This window comes from Sus scrofa, chromosome 1 (assembly GCF_000003025.6).
Source record: "Sus scrofa isolate TJ Tabasco breed Duroc chromosome 1, Sscrofa11.1, whole genome shotgun sequence".
In the NCBI taxonomy this organism is placed as follows: Eukaryota; Metazoa; Chordata; class Mammalia; order Artiodactyla; family Suidae; genus Sus; species Sus scrofa.
In genome coordinates, this window is record NC_010443.5 from 179482175 (window position 1) to 179500958 (window position 18784).

Here is an 18784-nt window from a genome sequence, read left to right on the forward strand (position 1 = left end):
AGAATTACTTTTTGTGAAGGACACAACTTAATGAAATCTTTATTTTGAACTTTATTAAAGTAATGGCAAGTAAAAGAAGCCAAAAACAACACAGAAATAAATATAAACAGGCTGTATTAAAACTAGATGTATATCTCTCCGTTAGAAAAAATAAACATCAGAGGAATCACAAAACTTATCTCCATAATTAAAGAAGCTTTGTATAAACTCTCTACATGCAGAAAAATAATTATCTACAGTTTCCCCATGACAATAAAAATTGCAAATTTTCATTTTATACTTTATTGAATGCCTTTGGTTTTTGGGTTTTTTTTTTTTCCTTGTCTTTTTGCTATTTCTTGGGCCACTCCCACGGCACATGGAGGTTCCCGGGCTAGGGGTCAAATCGAGCTGTAGCCACCGGCCTACGCCAGAGCCACAGCAACGCTGGATCCAAGCCACGTCTGCGACCTACACCACAGCTCACGGCAACGCCGGATCGTTAACCCACTGAGCAAGGGTAGGGACCGAACCCGCAACCTCATGGTTCCTAGTCGGATTCGTTAACCACTGCACCACGATGGGAACTCCTGAGTGCCTTTGGTTTTAAGATAGTAAACTGAAAGAGAATATTTTAAGTCTAAAAATTTTTACTCAATCTTTAAAATTATATATAACTAATCCAAGTCATAAAGCAAAGAATTCTGAAAACTAAATGGGCAATGAGTGACATGATCTTTAATAATCTGCACACTACCATCCTGCATATTGGTTTCCCTTAAGTTGTCAAAACCAGGTGTATCGTGACCTGTGGTTTTGTTCAGTGATGAAGGTGGGTGATCTCCACCTAATTCTTTCTCTTCAATTTTCACTGGTCCTTTTAAATTATCTTTTGACTCTGCAAATGGCTTCTGAGAAACATCAAAAGCCCCTTGTTGCAAGCATGCAACCAGACCACAACTGTTGGCTTCTAGTACTTTGACTGCTACAGATGAATCAGAATTGGTTGTTGAGGAGGTAGGATGTTCTAGATTTTCTTTTTCAGTTAGATGACTTTCTTCATTGGCTCCTTCTTTGTTTTCATGAAGCTGCTCAGAGTTATCACATTCTTGCAACTATGTCAAGAGAAACAGCAAGTTAATAATTCTTTGAAACAAACAAAATTAAATTGTTCCCTCTGGAAACTTTTTTCAAATTGGGAAGGAAAAACGCAGGAGACTTGCAGATAGGCTTTCAGGCTTCCCCCTCAAAGTCATCCACCAAATGCTACCAGTCATTTCTAAACAGTGCAAATCTGGCATTAATTTCCTGATTAAATACTTTCATTGACTCCTCTTCAAGATAAATAATCCTGGCCTACAAACACTTTAATATGGCCTATAAAGCCCATTAGCAGTCATCGTGGGGGTTTTTTTTGCTTTTTTTATTTTTAGGGCCACACCCATGGAATATGAAGTTTCCCAGGCTAGGGGTCTAATCAGAGCTGTAGCCACCAGCCTATGCCACAGCCACAGCAACGTGTGATCCTAGCCGCATCTGCAACATATACCACAGCTCACAGCAACACCAGATCCTTAACCCACTGAGCGAGGCCAGAGATCAAACTGCATCCTTATGGAAACTAGTCAGGCTAAATGACCCATGACGGGAACTCCTAAAAGTCATTCTTATAAGGGCATTTTGAACTTGAGTTTTCTTGCATTTCTGTTAATTTTTCAGCTCCTCTTCCCCCAGTTCACATATAAGTCAGCTGTATTAGTTACTAAATTATTATCAAGGAGTATAAAAATTATCAAGGAGTATAAAAATAACCAAATTTAAGATTCAACCAGAAAGAATGAACAAACTGTATGACACAGTTCCCATGGTTTGAGAGTCAAAAAGGCTTGTTTTTCCTTGGACTAGTATAATTCCTGAATGCTAGTTTCTCTCTATTCCTCACTGGACAGTTATTTGGGGATTAAATTAGATAAGTGTAAATGAATTGCAGATGTGTAGCACATAGTAAAATATATAGGAGTTCCCGTTGTGGCGCAGCAGAAATGAATCCGACTAGGAACCATGAGGTTGCGGGTTCAATCCCTGGCCTTGCTCAGTGAGTTCAGGATCCAGCGTTGCCGTGAGCTGTGGTATAGATCGCAGACACGACTCGATCTGGCATTGCTGTGGCTCTGGCCTGTGGCTACCACTCAGATTAGACCCCTAGCCTAGGAATCTCCATACGTCACAGGTGCAGCCCTAAAAAGGACAAAAGACAAAATAAATTAATTTTTAAAAATACATATGTCTATTCCTCTTAACATAACCCTTCCCAGCCATTATGTACATTTAGTTTAAAGTTACATCAAGAAATCAAGAATCAGGAGTTCCCAACATGGCTCAGTGGTTAACGAATCCGACTAGGAACCATGAGGTTGCAGGTTCGATCCCTGGCCTTGCTCAGTGGGTTAAGGATCCAGCATTGCCTTGAGCTGTGGTGTAGGTCACAGACACGGCTCGGATTCCACATTGCTGTGGCTCTGGCGTAGGCCGGCGGCTACAGCTCGGATTAAACCCCTAGCCTAGGAACCTCCATATGCCAGACGTGCAGCCCTAGAAAAGGCAAAAAGACAAAAAGCCAAAAAAAAAAAGAAAGAAAGAAAGAAAGAAAAAGGAATCAAGAATTAAGTTATTTGTTAGGTTTCAATCTTGTCCCAAATCACTATGCTATAGAGCCCACGAAAATCCTTACCTTTGCATGTATTTCAATCTTACTATCAGTAACCTGAAGAACTTCTATTAATGGTGAGCTTAGGGGCATTGTCTGTTTGAATGGAGAGCTTAGAACCTCTTCAAGAAACTCATTAACATTTTCTTCATTGATAAATAACCTTTCCTAAAATAAAAAGAGAAAAAAAATTCTTATCGCTCATACTTGACAGAGTTGTATCTAAAAACAGCTCATAGAAGTGATCACATAGTTCAGGATCACACTTTTTAAATGTTTACTTTAATGTTATTCCTATGCTATTTTGGCAAAAGAAAACTGAGTATTGAACAGATACAGAATAAGAATAGCAAGAGTAGGAGTTCCTGTCGTGGCTCAGTGGTTAATGAATCTGACTAGGAACCATGAGGTTTTGGGTTCGATCGATCCCTGGCTTTGCTTAGTGGGTTCAGGATCCAGCGTTGCCATGTAGGTCACAGACGAGGCTCAGATCAGCGTTGCTGTGGCTCTGGCATAGGCGGGTGGCTATAGCTCAGATTAGATTCCTAGCCTGGGAACCTCCATGTGCTGCGTGCGGGTGCAGCCCTAGAAAAAGACAAAAAAATTTTTTTAAAAATTGCAAGAGTACATACATATGGAGAAAAAGACCCTAAAAGAAAAAGTCTTAGCTCCTTTTCAAAGTCTCTGTTAAATCCAAGGTATATTTCCCTCCTAGATAATCTTACTCACACATCATATCTTCCTTTTTTTTCTCTCAATGTTTTGTAAGAATAACATCACTTCTAGTTATAAATGCAGTCCAAGCTGTAAAATGTAATTCAATTTTAGAACACTTCCTAGTGAGTCAGCTAATGATACATAAGACAGAATCTATTCAAATTTTGTGTGATAAATTTGCCTTTCAGTTCTTGGCCAGGTAAGAACCACTTAAAACATTTTATTTAAGAGAAGTATATTCCATTTTTAAGCATTGAGATAATTCACTGCAACACTAGCACAAGCTATTTATAAGAATGAGGTATATTTCCGAACTACTACTAGGATATGCAAAAAATCACTTTTACCAGAATCCTAAACACATAGCAATTTGTTCACATTCAAATATGTCAAATGAATATAGGTATACAGTTTAGGCTTTAAGGAATAACCTTTTTTTTTTTTTTTGCTTTTTAGGGCCATACCCCCAGCATATGGAGGTTCCCAGGCTAGGGGTTGAATCGGAGCTACAGCTGCCGGCCTACACCACAGCCACAACAATGGGATCCAAGCCAAGTCTGCGATCTACACCAGAGCTCACGGCAATGCCAGATCCTTATCTCACCAAGCAAGGCCAGGGATTGAACCTGCAACCTTATGGTTCCTCGTAGGAGGATTCATTTCTGCTGAGCCACGACGGGAACTCCTAACCATATTTAAAATTCATAAATCAGTTCACTTTTACTCCAAATAAAAGTGTTTTCCTCTGTACTTTAATACAAACAAATCAATTACAAATAAATACAATTCATTTGGTCCAAATTAGGGGGAGGAAAACCAAAGAGATTAGTTTCAAGTTCCCTTCTATTAAATACTGTTTAAACTTGTGAACACCTAACCAAGCAAACATGAACCCTGGTGACAGAAAAATTTTACATCTGAAGTAATTTGTCTTGCTATTTAGTTGAAGATCTAGAGTAACACTGTATTGCAGAAGCCCTCCCATCAAAAGTCTTCTGGTCTCTGGAAAAGACTTACACATTAACTGCCAAAAATACACCAATATTTTAGTCTTTAGTTAATTCAGAGAAGAGTATTTATAATGGAAGTGGTTATGATTAAAACACAAAGGAGTTACATATACTTGCCTTCTTGCCTAATGATTGATTTTACTATAAAAGATACTGATTTTACAATAAAAGGTAAGAATTTAGCAGTTCTAAAGCTCTAGGAAAATTCCCAGTGACTATTTAAGGCTTATAGAGATATATTTTGTACTTGTTTATGTGTAAAGTTATAATTCAGAACTTGAAAGCCACAAATCAGTCTCTTTATAATTATTTTGATATATAATACATATAATAATATAATCATATATTATGTCTACCGTTGTGATTTTTAAAAAATTTACTTTCGGAGTTCCTGTCGTGGAGGAGTGGAAACGAACCCGACTAGGAACCATGAGGTTATGGGTTCGATCCCTGGCCTTGCTCAGTGGGCTAAGGATCCAGTGTTGCTGTGACCTGTGGTGTAGGTCGCAGAAGCGGCTTGGGTCCCATGTTGCTGTGGCTGTGGCATAGGCCGGCAGCTGTAGCTCTGATTCGACCCCTAGCCTGGGGACCTACCTAACATATGCCACGGGTGTGGCCCTAAAAAGACCTAAATAAATAAATAAATAAAAATAAATTAAAAAATACACTTAAAATTTTTTTTTTACTTTAGGAGTTCCCGTCGTGATTCGGGGAAACTTGAGGACACAGATTCGATCTCTGACCTCACTCAGTGGGTTAAGGATCCAGTGTTGCTATTAGCTGTGGTGTAGGTCACAGATGCCGCTCAGATCCTGCGTTGCTGTAGCTGTGGCACAGGCCAGCAGCTGTAGCTCTCACTGGACCCCTAATCTGGGAACCTCCATGTACCGTGGGTGCAGCCCTAAAAAGGCAAAAAAAAAAAAAAAAAAAAAAAAAAATTTACTTTAGTACTTAAAAGTTGGTCTAGTAAAATGTAAAAAAAAATTGAACATTATGGTTCCATCATCAGCCTCAGCAAATGTGATGATTAATGAAGTAATTATAACTCTACTGCAGGCTTCAAAGATATAATACATAATTGCCCTAATCTTGTTTGGGTCTAGTTTCTTTACTAAAAGAATGTTCACATACTAGAAAATCAAATTAAAATCTATTCCCTAGTGTTCTCTCAAGTGTTTTTCCAAAAAGCCTTTTGCCATGTTGTGAGTTATTTTCACATTTATTAAAATAATTATAGGAAAACAACTGTCCTTTCTTAAATTTCCCCCTTCTGATGACATAAACAGTCAATTTTATATTTTATATTCTCACAAAGTATCTTACCTAGTCCTGGCTATTTATTTTACCATTTTTGGAGGGTTTCAAATTAACCTCACAGAAGATACATCTCATAAAATAAATATTAAACTTATTAGCATATTTCTAGAAAAACACAGGAAGTGAAACTTCATGGCAGGCTAAAGCCCAGGGCCCAAAACTTAATTTTTAATATATAATCTGTGCAACTAGTGTTGGGAATTAGGGAATTTAACCCTTGAATAGGTTAAAAGAGCTAAAAAAGAAAAAAGAAAAAAGTAACATTGATCCAAGCCTCACTCAAAATCACCAATTAATTGTTCACTTATGAGTTTAAAAAGTCCTATAGAACTTAAAATTTTAAGCAGGTTTTTTTTTTCAATATTTATTTGCCAATAGTACTGGAGTACTGAATCTAAAATTCAAGATCTTCAGTAATCTAAAAAGTGTAGTAGCAAAAAATTGAATTATTCATCAAAATTATATCCTAGGTAAACTTGATAATGCACAGTCCCAATTTTCACCCAAAAGAGATGGAGCTGATGTTGGTTCCCAAAAATGTTTATATTACACTTTGTTAAATGCCAGCCATTGTGCCAAATACTAGTAGGGAAATAACGATGAAAACAGATGCAAAAAGAGGTCCTTTCAGTGTAAGGTTAAGTCCCACCACAGGACAACCCCATCGACACCAGTGACCAAAATTAAGCATCACCGTATGGCCAAGAGGGGAAGGGATTTAGATTCACCCCGGGTCTGAGTTCGTTTTCCTATAAAACAACTGTGTGGCACAGGCTGGGTTACTTTTGCTCTGCGGAAATGAACTGTTATTTATTTTTCATTGCTGGAAAAATCTATTTACCAACTAAAACTATGGCCACAATAGAATGACTCAGATTTGTGTTTCTGACTATAAAGTTACAGCCCTTCTCTCCGGAAGAAAGCACCCTCAACTTTTTGTATACAATTTTAGAGTTCTACGGATCCCTGAGAATCTATATATATCTTCATCTTTGAGGATCTGAAACCCATCCACAACCAAGACCGGATGTCTTAAGGTTTGCGGTGGGTTTTTTTGTTTGTTTTCCTTTTTTTTCAATATGCGGTTAACGCGTACTGACATCTTGATCAAGTGTATCAATTGATCAGGTGTATCAATTTTCAAGTCATCATTTGAAAGAAGTTACAACGGCAAATTCTCTGTTTAGGATGAAATGAAAGGATGCCTGTAAATTTAAAAGTGGGAGAGAATATTTCAAGTAGTAAGACTCTAGAAAGAACTGTTACCTCCAAAGAATCGTTGTTTAAACCATAATACCACTCTCTCCAAAGTCCACGGCACTCTGGAGATTTGGCCAGTTCTATCACTGCATTGTTTGAAGAAATGCTAGCCACTGGTTCTTTGGTACTCAATTTATTCTCTGGAGTAAATTGCAAAAAGAAGGTATAATATACTAAGTCTTGGGTGGAGAAGCACAATCTGTACCACAGGGGGGTCACTTCCCCTTGAAGACTCTGAGGCTGGATGCAAGGCACTTGAATGAGCAGAGTCAGAGATTCTTCATCCTGATTACATTGCAGAGGCGGACACAAGGGTTCCCCGCGGTCTGTCCCGGGACCAACCATGGATCGATCAACAGGCTCCCTGCCTGTGCCTCCTCCGGCCACGTGCTCTTTGACGCCAAGAGCTGGGCGCGCTCTCCCTCTCCCTGTAGGAGACCTCCCGTCAAGGTCCCCGGATGATTTCCAAGGAGCGCCTCCACCACCGTCCTCAGGTGAGTTCCCTGCTCTGGGAAGCGGCTCCTCCCCAATGCGAGCTGTTGATATTGCTTGCCCGCCGAAATCAAGCTCCTCTGGTTCTGAGACAAGCTTCCCCCCAACGGCCTCCGGGGCAGGGATATCGGCGCCCGCAGCTCCAGCTCGGCCGGGATCCGAGCCTCCGTCCCCTGCACGAATCCCCGCTGGGCCCGCCTCCCCTTGGCGAGCGGAAGCGCAGGCCGCGCCATCAGTTCCGGGCCGGTCGGCGGCCTCTTCCGGGGTCGCGGCGAGCTCCGGGAGCGAGACTGTCACCGCTACCGGAAGCGTGACTACCAGCTGCCGCCGGGCCTTGTTGAACTGCGCCTTGCCGCGGCTGTCGTCCACCCGGTATGGAAGCGAGAGCCGCAGCTGGTAGTCGGGTTTCCGTGAGTCGAGGCACAGCAGCTTTCCAGTCACTTCCAGCGCTGCCTGCTCAGCCGACCGCAACAGCGGCAGCTCAATGGTGACGACCAGCTCGTGGGGCACAGTGCTGGGGGCTGAGTCCCGAGAGCAGCGGTAATCCTGGAGGTCCACGTGGTGGCGCTGCACCACGCTGTAGCGAGGCTCTGTGGGGGCGGGCTGCTGGACCGCCTCGGGAGGGGAGGGCGCCTGGGGCCGGGGGATCGCGGCACTCCCAGCGGCCACAGGGCCCGGGTAAGGGTAGGGGAAATCAGGGAGCGGGCTCTCCGGTTCCCCCTCGGGCCGGGCCGGGACGCCCCCGGGTAGGGGCGTGCGCAGCACGGCAGCCTCCGGGGTCCCCTTGTACTTGATTTTCAGGGTCTTGGCATTCCTGCGGTCCAGCTTCACGCCGAACTGCTTCTCCACGGCCTCCAAAGCCGTGGCGTCCAGCATCTGGCGGAAGCGCTCGTGGCGCCGGGCCAGCGCGAGTGCGTCTGGGTGGAAGACCACGTCGTAGACTGTGTAGCGGATGCCGCGCCCCCCCGCGTACTCGCGGCCGGGCGCCAGACTGTAGGGCAGGGACCACTGGCTGCCGGACGCCGCGCTCCCAGAGCTGGGCCGGCTGCTGGGCGCGCCCACCAGGGCATTGCTGCATACATTCACGAAACAGCGCCGGGCCCCATCCAGGCTGGTGCGCAGCACGTGGCCCGGCTCCGGGTGCACAAACCGCACCTCCACGCCGCGCTCACGCTCCAGCGCGGTAATCTCCTCCTCGTAGCGCCGCCGGTTCTCGGGGTCCGTGAGCTCCTCCGCATACTCAGAGAACATTCGCCGAAACTTGGGGTCCTGGAAAGCGGAGGTGAGCCGCTGGACTTCCTCTCCGCTCAGGTCCAAGTCCTCCAACGGCGAAGAGGCTGCCTTGGCCATGCTGCCCCTCCGCTCCTTCCCAGTGGTCAGGGGAGATCGATCCGAGACGGAGTGGGTGGGACGATCAGTGTTGTCGCTCTTCTGCGGAGAGAGAGGCCGCGGAGGCCAGTAAACCGCTAGACTGTTGAGCCTTGGGCAGCGCGTGCTCGTTGCTATAGCGACACCACCAATGCTGTGGGGGAGGGGCAGGAATAGAGTGATGGAAATGCCAGAAATAGCCTTAGTTTCTCCAAACAAACATTCCGCATTTTTTTAGATTCCTGTGCCATAGTGCAGTTACTGCTGCAGAATAACCATCCTAATAATTGTTATAATTTCCAGCATTATGTACGTTATCCACTGTTCACTGGATCCGCATTTCACAGATGGGACCTGAGAAGTTACCTGACCATAATCATAGAGTTGGTGCATTCACAAGCTGTGATTCTAACCTAAGTTTATCTGCTTTTCACTTCGCTAAACCAATATTTCAGTCTTCTAGCTATTTTACCAGTTTGTCCTGTTTACAACTCACTTAGGGCAAGAGATATGGGCAGGCTATTCATAAATAATCGATGCTCAGTAAAGATATGCCCTTACTGATAATAAAAATGCAAATATAATACCACATGTTACTGAAAATGGCAATGGCTTTTTTTTTTTTTTTTTAGCAATCACTATATTTCCTTGGGGTAGTAGGAGAATTGTATTAGTAAAACCTTTCTAGAGAGTAGTTTAGTAGCTATATGGAAAGCCTTTAGTATGTGCATACTCTTAACATATTTATTTTTTTTTCCATTTATACAAATGGGATCATTCCCTACATACACTTTTGCCCTTTGTTTTTTTGCACTTATAATAGTATATCCTGGAGATATTTCTTTGTAGTTATTGATTTCCTCCACTTGACTATCTTTGTCATGAGAAAGTTCAGACTTAAAGAGAAGAAGACCTGCAAGGCTTCTCTGAAAGAATGCAGATTTGTTTGTAGCTTATGGATTTAAAAGGCAAGCTGTTTATTGAGACTGCGTGCTTTGGTTCATGGCTTCTCAAGGTGGTGTGATTGTCCTGTTAAAAACAAAAGGGGAGTTTGCTTGATGATAAACTCAGGCTGTGTGTGGGCTAACTAGAAAATGGAGTATGCAATCAGCGGATTAACCTGCCATGTAGCAGAAGGCGGCTGTCTCCAGGTGGGCCATCCTCAGCCTGCCCTGCACCCTGAATCTTGATTGAGGCTGGAACTCTGCTATTGACTTGTGTCATTGTTGAAGCCTGTGAACCTCCCAGGACCCCTGTTTTTATGTCTATTAGATGAACGTGGCAATACCTGTCCTCTCAGTGGGTTTGCTGTGTGGACTGCCAGGTTTGCAGACCCAAATACCTTTAAGGCTTATGTAGGCAAGTACCTAAGTCAAGTGAGGCTGCTGTAAGTAATAGGAAGTAGGGGGGACTATAACTAAGAGGAAGTCAATCACACACATGCACACCCTCCCAGATTTAAACCTTTATAAACAAATAACATCCTGGCCAAACAAAGCATATCTGTGGGCTACTTGCAGCTCTCCATTAAGAGTATGCATCCTATAAATTTGAGTTATGATTTCTGAGGAAATGCCACTGCTGTGACTGTCTCACTCCTTTTGTGCTGTCCCACTTCAGCAGTCCCTTCCTACAAGAGTCAGGAGAAGTTAGGTTGGGTTGTAAGAATGATTCTATTATTTATTTATTTGGGGGGGGGACAAGAAATAGGTTTATTAAGATAGGATGCTTGTGACAGATGCAAGAAGGCAGGCAAAGAAACTCTGCTGCGAGAATGACTAAATTATCAGTGGCTTTAAACAGCAAGAGTTTATTTCTTGCTCCCGCTGAATGTCCCTTGTCCCTTGACCTCCACATCATCACACCTGCAGACAAATGGGGCTCACAATCCAGGGCCTCATACCCTCCCAAATGCTGACATTGCTGGGGCCCAGGAAAAAGAGAAAATTGTGCACAGGCTCTTTAAAACCTGCTGACATTTCACTGGCCAAAGCAAGTCACGTGGTTTGGGTACCTTCCAGTGCAGACCTATGCTGTCTGGAAAGAGGACTGGCAATACCTGTGCACAACCAACTGTGTGCATTCTTTCCTTCCATTTCTGTGGTTCAGTGGATATGATAGCACATCTGGCTAAGCTGTTTCTCTCCTGACCTTCACTGAGCCTCCAGGCTGTTTCACCTTTGTTGCCATGGCACTCAACACCTGAGCTCATGATGGCCAGAGCAGTGGTGGACCTGTCCCTTTTCCAGCTTGTGCTGGAACCAGGGTCCATAGTTTGGGGTCCCTTGTCTGTCAGTTTTTTTAAAAGACTTTTTTTTGTTTGGCTTTAGAGCAGTTTTGGGTTTGCAGTACAACTGAGAGGAAAGGTACAGAGCTTTCCCATATCCCCCCTGCCTCCACACATGCACAGACTCCCCTGTTAGCAACATCCCATTCTAGAGAAGTACATTTGTTACCAAGGATAAACCCATATTGATACATGCTATCATCCAAAGTCCACAGTAAACCTTAGGATCCACTCTTGGTATTATACAGTCTGTGGGTGTGGACAAATGTGGAATAACATCTGTCCATCACTGTAGTATCATAGAGTATTTTCACTGCACTAAAAATCCTTTGTGTTCCTTCAATTCATCGCCCCCACCACTCCCACCAGCAAACTCTGATCTTTCTATTATCTCCATAGTTTTGCCTTTTCCGGAAAGTCATATAGTTGGAATCATATAGTATGTACCTTCACATATTGGCTTCTTTCATTTGGTAATAGGCATTTGAGGTTCCTCCACATCTTGATAGTTTATTTCACTTTAGCACTGAATAATATTCCCTTGTCTGGATGTACCAAGTATATCTATCCATTCATCAATTGAGGAACATCTTGGTTACTTCCAATTTTTGGCAGTTGTAAGTAGAACTGTTATAAAACATCCATGTGCAGGTGTTTTGTTTTGTTTTGTTTTTGCTTTTTAGGGCTGCACTCATGGCATATAGAGGTACCCAGGCTAGGGGTCCAATCGGAGCTACAGCTGCCAGCCTATACCACAGCACAGCAACATCAGATCTGAGCCACGTCTGCAACCTACACCACAGCTCATGGCAACACCAGGTCCTTAACCCACTGAGTGAGGCCATGGATCGAACCTGCAACCTCATGGTTCCTAGGCAGATTCGTTTCCACTGTGCCACGACAGGAACTCCCATGTACAGGTTTTTGTGTGGAATAAGTTTTCAACTCTTTTGGGTAAATACCAAGGAATGTGATTGCTGGACTGTACGGTAAGGGTCTGTTTAGTTTTGTAAGACACTACCAAACTGTCTCAAAATGGCCATACCATTTTGCATCCCCAGCGGCAGTGAATGAGAATTCCTGTTGCTCTGCATCCTCATCACCATGTAGTGTTGTCAGTATTCTAGGTTTTTCTCCAACAGGTGTGAAGTGGTATCTCATTACTCTTTTTATTTTTTACTGAAATATTATATATATATATATATATATATATATTCCCTGTGCCTGTTTTTTCACGTGTAAATTAAATGTAATGGTGTACCTAATGGGTATTGAATTGTACTGTGAATACTAAGCACTTAGGACAGTGCCCAATACAGTAAACTTGTTCCCTGCATGCATTAAGAAATTAGAGCAGTGGTTCATAATCACTATTCCCCTCCCCACCGCCTCTTTTTTTGGCTGCAGCTAGCAGTGGCTTGATGTGGAATCTCAGTTCCCAGACAGAGATTAAACCTGGGCCACAGTCATTTTAATTTTTTTATAAGTATCTGTTCCCCTAGAAGCTAATTTTCCTGAAAGAAATGGCTTCCATTCTAGGATCTCTGTAATGTTAAGATTACTCCTTCATTTGAAACTCTTCTTATAAGGTGCTGCTTCAAAGTAAACATTATGCCTTCTAAATGTAACAACTTTGGAGACTATGTGTTTTTAAATTTTCAGTGCCAAAAGGTAATTAATTAATATCTAGTAATATTCTGAAACAAAGTATTTTACCGTCATTGGAATAAATTCTGTGACTTAAAATTTGAAATTATTGAATATTCTATTAGGGCTCTTACAGCTAATATTAGTGTACAGAAGTAATGAAACTTAAATTTTTAAACACAAGTGTGTACTTACACATTTTTCATATTTTTCTTAAAAGATTATGCAGAAAATATTTTTTCCTATAAAACTTTGCAAAGTATGCCATCATGTTTATTTTAAAATCAAAATGTCATAAAATAGAAAATGGAGAATATTCTAAACTTGACCATAATTTTATTATAACATTGTGTCAAAATTACATAAAATATAAAATTAAGTAGAAAATCGATGAATGCTATTTCTTCAGATGGTCTTAAGAATCTCAAAAACCTTGAAGTTTGCTGAAAATAGAAAATATTCATGAAGATAAACATTTTGGAAATGCAAGTCATCGTATATTTCTTAGTATATACTTTTAGTTAATTAATCTTAAAAACAGTCAATACATGCACATTATTCCAAATTCAAAAAGGGACACAATGAAAATTCAGTCAGTCTCACACTATTTCTGCTTTCTAGAAGCAACTGTATAGCCATATAAATTTTGTCTAATCATATATAAAGTGTGTGGGGGGTAAATGACTTAAAAACACATACACAGGTGGTAGAATACAGTGAATACTATTCTACACCTTTTTTCAATTATTAATAAATATATTGATCTATAATTTTAAACTAATCTCTTCCTTTATGGCTTTGAAATTTTGTTTTTGGCTGCACCCACAGCACATGAAAATTCCTGGGCCATGGGTTGAATCCAAGCTACAGCTGTGACCTATGCCACAGCCACAGCAACACCTGATCCTTAACCTGCTATGCCACAGTGGTGAGACGGGATAAGAGCGTTTGCCCTTACTGAAAGGCATCCCAAATTAAAAAAAAAAAAATTTTAAGCATTCAATGTGGGTTAGAAGAAAATTTAGAATATTCCAAAGTTTTTCCTTTCCACTTTTAAAGCATTGTTTGAAATTCTTATCATGTACTTGCATTTTTAATTGAATAAATGTTAATTACAAAAAAAGACAGTTGGGTTAAGTGTAAGATTATATTCTCTAATAAGAACTTGAAGGCATTTGGTTATTGTTCTTAAATGCAGGTGGGAACTTTTTCAAAATACAGTTAACTGAGAAATCTTGTGTTAGGCTGCCTGAATCTAAGGTAAACAAAGTGTTTGAAGTACATATTTCTGGGCCCTACAACTAGAGACATCTGATAAGTCTAGGGTGGGATCCTGGAACTTAAACATTTTTAACAAGTCCCCAGAGGACTCTGATGCAGGTGGTCTATAGAACACCCTCTGAAAAACCACTACCCAGCCAGTGATTATTCTTTCTTTTTTCCCCAAGACCTACCTCCAGCTTCAACTTTTCACCATCACCACACTCAAGCCAGCTCCCCCACAATTCTTTGCTGCCAATTTAAGGCAGATTACCTAGGTTTTGAGAAACAAACCATGTGGAGGGCAGGCTGGCCTCTTGGAAGAATATCATCATCATCAGGAATCAGCCTATAAAAGAACCAGCCCACCTCCACGGCCAGTCTAAGCGTCCCCTCAGAAAACAGTGTTGGTCTATCTCATAGAGACATGCCATCAAGTATATTCTGTGTCACAGCCTAGAACATTTCCAATGGGCTACCAGAGACATTTTTAAAAATTTCAGCACACCTACAGAACATCTGATTTTTAGCAATATTATACCAAGAGACAGCTGTTTCTGAGAGCACACTTACCTATCTTCTACTGTCTTACTGGAAGGATAATAAACTTTGAATGAAAATCCACTTCTTGGAAAAGAGCCCTTTGGAGAGAAAAATGCCCATAAGTGAATATTCAACTCAAAAGAATCCTTATTTTAAATTCCTTGCTCAGGACTTATAAAGTTATAAGATGTGACTATAAAGTCATGAGACAGGAGTTCCTGTCATGGCGCGGTAAAAAAGAATCCAACTAGGAACCATGAGGTTGTGGGTTCAATCCCTGGCCTCGCTCAGTGAGTTAAGGAGCCAGCGTTGCCATGAGCTGTGGTGTAGGTCGCAGACGTGGCTCAGATCTGGTGTTACTGTGGCCATGGTGTAGGCCAGCAGCTGTAGCTCCGATTGGACCCCTAGCCTGGGAACCTCTGTATACTGCGGGTGCAGCCCTAAAAAGAAAAAAAAAAAAGGTAGTAAGACAGATTTCTGCATCATCTTTATATAGATGCAGAAAACAAAAAAAATCTCTTAAAGCAAAAAGTCTTTCAAGTTGACTAGTCTTATGCTAACAAATGTGACAAAATGCTTAGAAGTGGTTCCATTTAGTAAAAGAAATAAACAGTACTGGTTGACACTAAATAAGCATGTAAGACACTCAAACATCATGTTCAAGAATATTTCCTGCCCTTCCGCAGTTACAGTGTGGGTTTGATGCCCCTCCATCGTGCCCTGAAGCAACTGAGCGGCAGTCACACATACAACTGTCCATCACTAAACTCCGAAGTTACTGAGCAGATTCTGTCTTTTCAGTCTTTGTGCCCTTGGCATTAGCTCAGTGCCTGGCCCACTGCAAGCCTTCCTTCACGGGAGTAAGTATCAAGAAGGGAGGAAGCAATGTCAAAAGCAAGTTTAGGGCTTGCCCAAAAGGTATGAATAAGGTAAAAAAGATACAATGATGGTGCTTGTTTACTCACCTACAAGAGGAAAAAGTGGAAAAATTCAGAAAAAAAGAGGTTTCAAATAGAGCATTAACTATGAGAATGCCCACAGAAGTCAGTTTAAATACAGAAATAGCCTCAAAATACAAAAATACTGTAACATGAATAAAGATTCTACCAAAATGAGGCCACAAATTTCAAATAATGAAACCAAATCAGTTGCCTGTGCTCATCCTTAGACCAGTAGTTACCCACCAGGGATAGTTCTGTCCCGTAGGAGACATCTGGCGAATATCTGGAGACATTTTCAGTTGTTACAACTGGGGATGCTACTGGCATCAGGTGGGCAGAGGTCAGGGATGCTGTCAAACACCCTGCAATGCATGGCTCAGTACCCCACAGCAAGGAGTTAACTGGTACAAAATGTCACTAGTCCTATGTTTGAGGAAGCTGGACAAGATAAAAGCAGTAACCAATAGGGATGATGTTTCTAGAAATGACCTAGATGAAATTAAAAAGCATTAAAGTTTAAAGTTCACCAGGAACAAGGAAGCATACAGATTAAAAATCACTAGTAAAGATATGTGACATAAACAGCAATGTTTATGCAGCATTTAGTCCCAAAGTTCAAAAAGTCAGTCATACTTCTGTAGAAATTCAGAAGCAACTTTAGGATTCTGAAGCAATTTCAAGGTTCTGCATAAAAATGAAATATTAAACCCTGTCCCAATAAGAATTTCCATATTCATCAGGCTTAAAATTTTTAGGAGTTGGGCAATTCTCATCTCTCCACCCCAAATCATCCTCAGAGGACAAGTTGACATTAATATGTTTAAAGAGAATGGGATACATGCTCTGAAGTAATTTCCAAAAAGGAATCCCAAAGTAAAGTACTTTGAAGGGGAAAATACCCATCTGGATTTATAAACATTGGTACCTTTTATTTTTTTAAGAAAAAGTCATAGCCACCTGCTCTTTTGTTTGTTTTTTTCCCTGCACTTGAGGTATACGGAAGTTCCAGGCCAAGATCAAACCCTCACCAGAGCAATGACAATGTCAGGCCCTTAACCTGCTGCACCACCAGAAATTCCCTCACCTGCTCCATTGAAAGTTTAAGAACTTTCCATTTATACCAAATTAATTCAGTATTTTATTTATAGTATACTTTTACTCTGGCAGTAATTGATTAAACATATATTTTTGGGGGTGGAGGGGCATGCCCATGGCATGCAGAAGTTCCCAGGCCAGGGATCAAACCAGAGCCACAGAGTGATAGTGCCAGATCCTTAACCCACTGAGCCACCAGGAAGTCCCAAACAAACATACATACATACATATATATATATATATATATATATATATATATACACACATACATATATATATATATATATATATATATATATATAATTTTGTTTTGTCTTTTTAGGGCCAACCTGTGGCATATAGAAATTCCCAGGCTAGCGGTCGAATCAGAGTTGTAGCCGCTGGCCTATGCCACAGCCACAGCAACGCCAGATCCAAGCCACACCTGTGACCTACACTATAGCTCAAGGCAACGCAAGATCCTCAACCCACTGAGCAAGGCCAGGGATCGAACCTGTGTCCTCATGGATGCTAGTCAGATTCATTTCTGCTGAGCCACAACAGGAACTCCTCCAAACATATTTTAAATTCAAAGAAGTAACACTCTCATCTTGACAGATTGTGACTACATAATGTTAACTACATACTTACAGGGTTTAGGCAGAGGCATTCAGTATTGGTCAAAGTAAAAGGGTCATATTTGTCTGCGATGACAAGTAGGTCAGGCACAGGGTACACTCTCAAAGCATAGTCATATGCCCAATACACTGGGCAGACATAAAGAGGTAGGGGCGTCAGGTGTCCTTGGGATAAGATTGTCTTTACAAACTACAAAAGAATGATACAAAACAAAACAACTTCAGTGCATCTATAAAAGCTAAAACAGCAACAAATGATTCCAAATTAAATGCTAATTACCAATTACCAAAGAGACTTAGAAAATTTGAGAAACAATTGGGAAAAGTGAATCACAGAACTCTGGGAACATTGGTATACAATGAAATTACCCTGTAATTTGTGAGAAATTACAAATTAGGGGAAATTTGTGAGTTTTCATTTAGAACCATAAAAGCTACTCCTCCAAATAGTCATTTTGGAGCAGTTGTTTTCATAGCTATATAATAAACTCATCTACTAATTCTGTTGATCTAAAAATAATCCCACAGCTAGAGTAATGCCAAAAATATACACTTAGCCGACATATACTTTAACTATTATAAAATAAATACTCAATATGCTCTGTATGCTCTACTTCCATACTTCCAAATAGGGATACATGTAACCAGTGCTTGACAACTTTGTGTCAGGGAATCTTGAAGCTACCAGATAAACTTCACATCTTCCTGATATGAGTATATCATAAGAAATATTTAATAAACATGATAAACATTTTAATTAAACAAACAAAAAAAATATATATATATACATACTGAAGTACAATGTAAGATTCATGAGTTATTAAGGCAAAACGGGAAGCACCAAAGAAATAATTTCCTGATCATTCTGGGCTTTCTTCTGCCCATGAGGGAATATCTCAGTAAGAAAGCTGAGAAACAGTAACAAAAATTACCCTACTGACATAAGTATGTTCAAATGCAACATGTAAGATACCTTAATAAAGAAGATGCTTAACTTACATGATTAGGAATATCTAAATTGCTACCAGGGAAACGGACACAGTTTCTGCACATTTTATTCACTAAGTCTTCACGAAAGACAATAATTTCTTGGGTACAATACTGAATCCTGAAATGAAAAGAGTAGTTGAATGTAACTTCCTCAGACAAAACATGAGGTAATTTTAAAGGCAAGATGTTTTATAAAACAGAGCCATTCCCACTTTTCATCACAGCAAAAATCCAACCAGAATCTATATCCATTCATTCAGCAGTAATTTACTGAGCTCTTAATATATGTCTGGCACTATTCTAGGGATAAGTGAACAAAAGCAAGAAGATCCCAGCCCTCATGCAGTTTACCTTCTATTGGGGGAGGGCGGTCAGAGAAAATAAACAAGACGCCATAATTTTATGGTATGTTGGAAGAAGATTAAATGTATGGCAGAAAGAAAAAGGCAAACAGGGATCAATCTTGTGGGGAAGGAAGGCCTAAAAGGCTGGAATGTTAAAGAGGAGGATTGGAACCAGCAGGGCTCATAATTAAGTTGATCTGAACACTGCCT

At 41.0% G+C, this 18784-nt stretch overlaps 2 protein-coding genes and 1 long non-coding RNA gene across 4 annotated transcripts in view; 1 reads left to right on the plus strand and 2 right to left on the minus strand.

Moving 5' to 3' along the window:
• Nucleotides 15-8962, minus strand: DNAAF2 (dynein axonemal assembly factor 2). The gene is made up of 3 exons (XM_003121803.5): nucleotides 6997-8962; nucleotides 2711-2854; nucleotides 15-1094 (listed from the first exon to the last, which is right to left on the minus strand). The coding sequence occupies exons 1-3, from the start codon at nucleotides 8830-8832 to the stop codon at nucleotides 657-659; spliced, it is 2418 nt and encodes an 805-aa protein (XP_003121851.1). The 5' UTR covers nucleotides 8833-8962; the 3' UTR covers nucleotides 15-656.
• Nucleotides 7784-10585, plus strand: LOC110262104. The gene is made up of 2 exons (XR_002346676.1): nucleotides 7784-8022; nucleotides 8284-10585. It is a non-coding gene; the product is annotated as an uncharacterized LOC110262104 (long non-coding RNA).
• The window catches only part of POLE2 (DNA polymerase epsilon 2, accessory subunit), a 34614-nt gene continuing 28933 nt past the window's right edge, over nucleotides 13104-18784 (minus strand). The window contains exons 16-19 of one of the 2 annotated variants that reach the window (XM_003480468.4): nucleotides 18240-18348; nucleotides 17254-17430; nucleotides 14618-14685; nucleotides 13104-13227 (exon numbers count right to left, since the gene is read on the minus strand). In XM_003480468.4, coding sequence (XP_003480516.1) covers nucleotides 13209-13227; nucleotides 14618-14685; nucleotides 17254-17430; nucleotides 18240-18348 — 373 coding nt within the window. In that variant the 3' untranslated portion in view covers nucleotides 13104-13208. Of the gene's footprint in view, nucleotides 13228-14267; nucleotides 14319-14617; nucleotides 14686-17253; nucleotides 17431-18239; nucleotides 18349-18784 lie in introns of those variants that run through there. The other variant, XM_021101373.1, reaches the window with a different exon arrangement.

Excerpts from the sequence above, each read along its gene's own strand:
- DNAAF2 (XM_003121803.5), bottom strand. The coding sequence starts at position 8,832 with ATGGCCAAGGCAGCCTCTTCGCCGTTGGAGGACTTGGACCTGAGCGGA. Across the intron at positions 2,855-6,996 it reads TAAACAACGATTCTTTGGAG|GAAAGGTTATTTATCAATGA; the intron begins GTAACAGTTCTT and ends TTTTTATTTTAG. Across the intron at positions 1,095-2,710 it reads AGATTGAAATACATGCAAAG|TTGCAAGAATGTGATAACTC; the intron begins GTAAGGATTTTC and ends CTCTTGACATAG.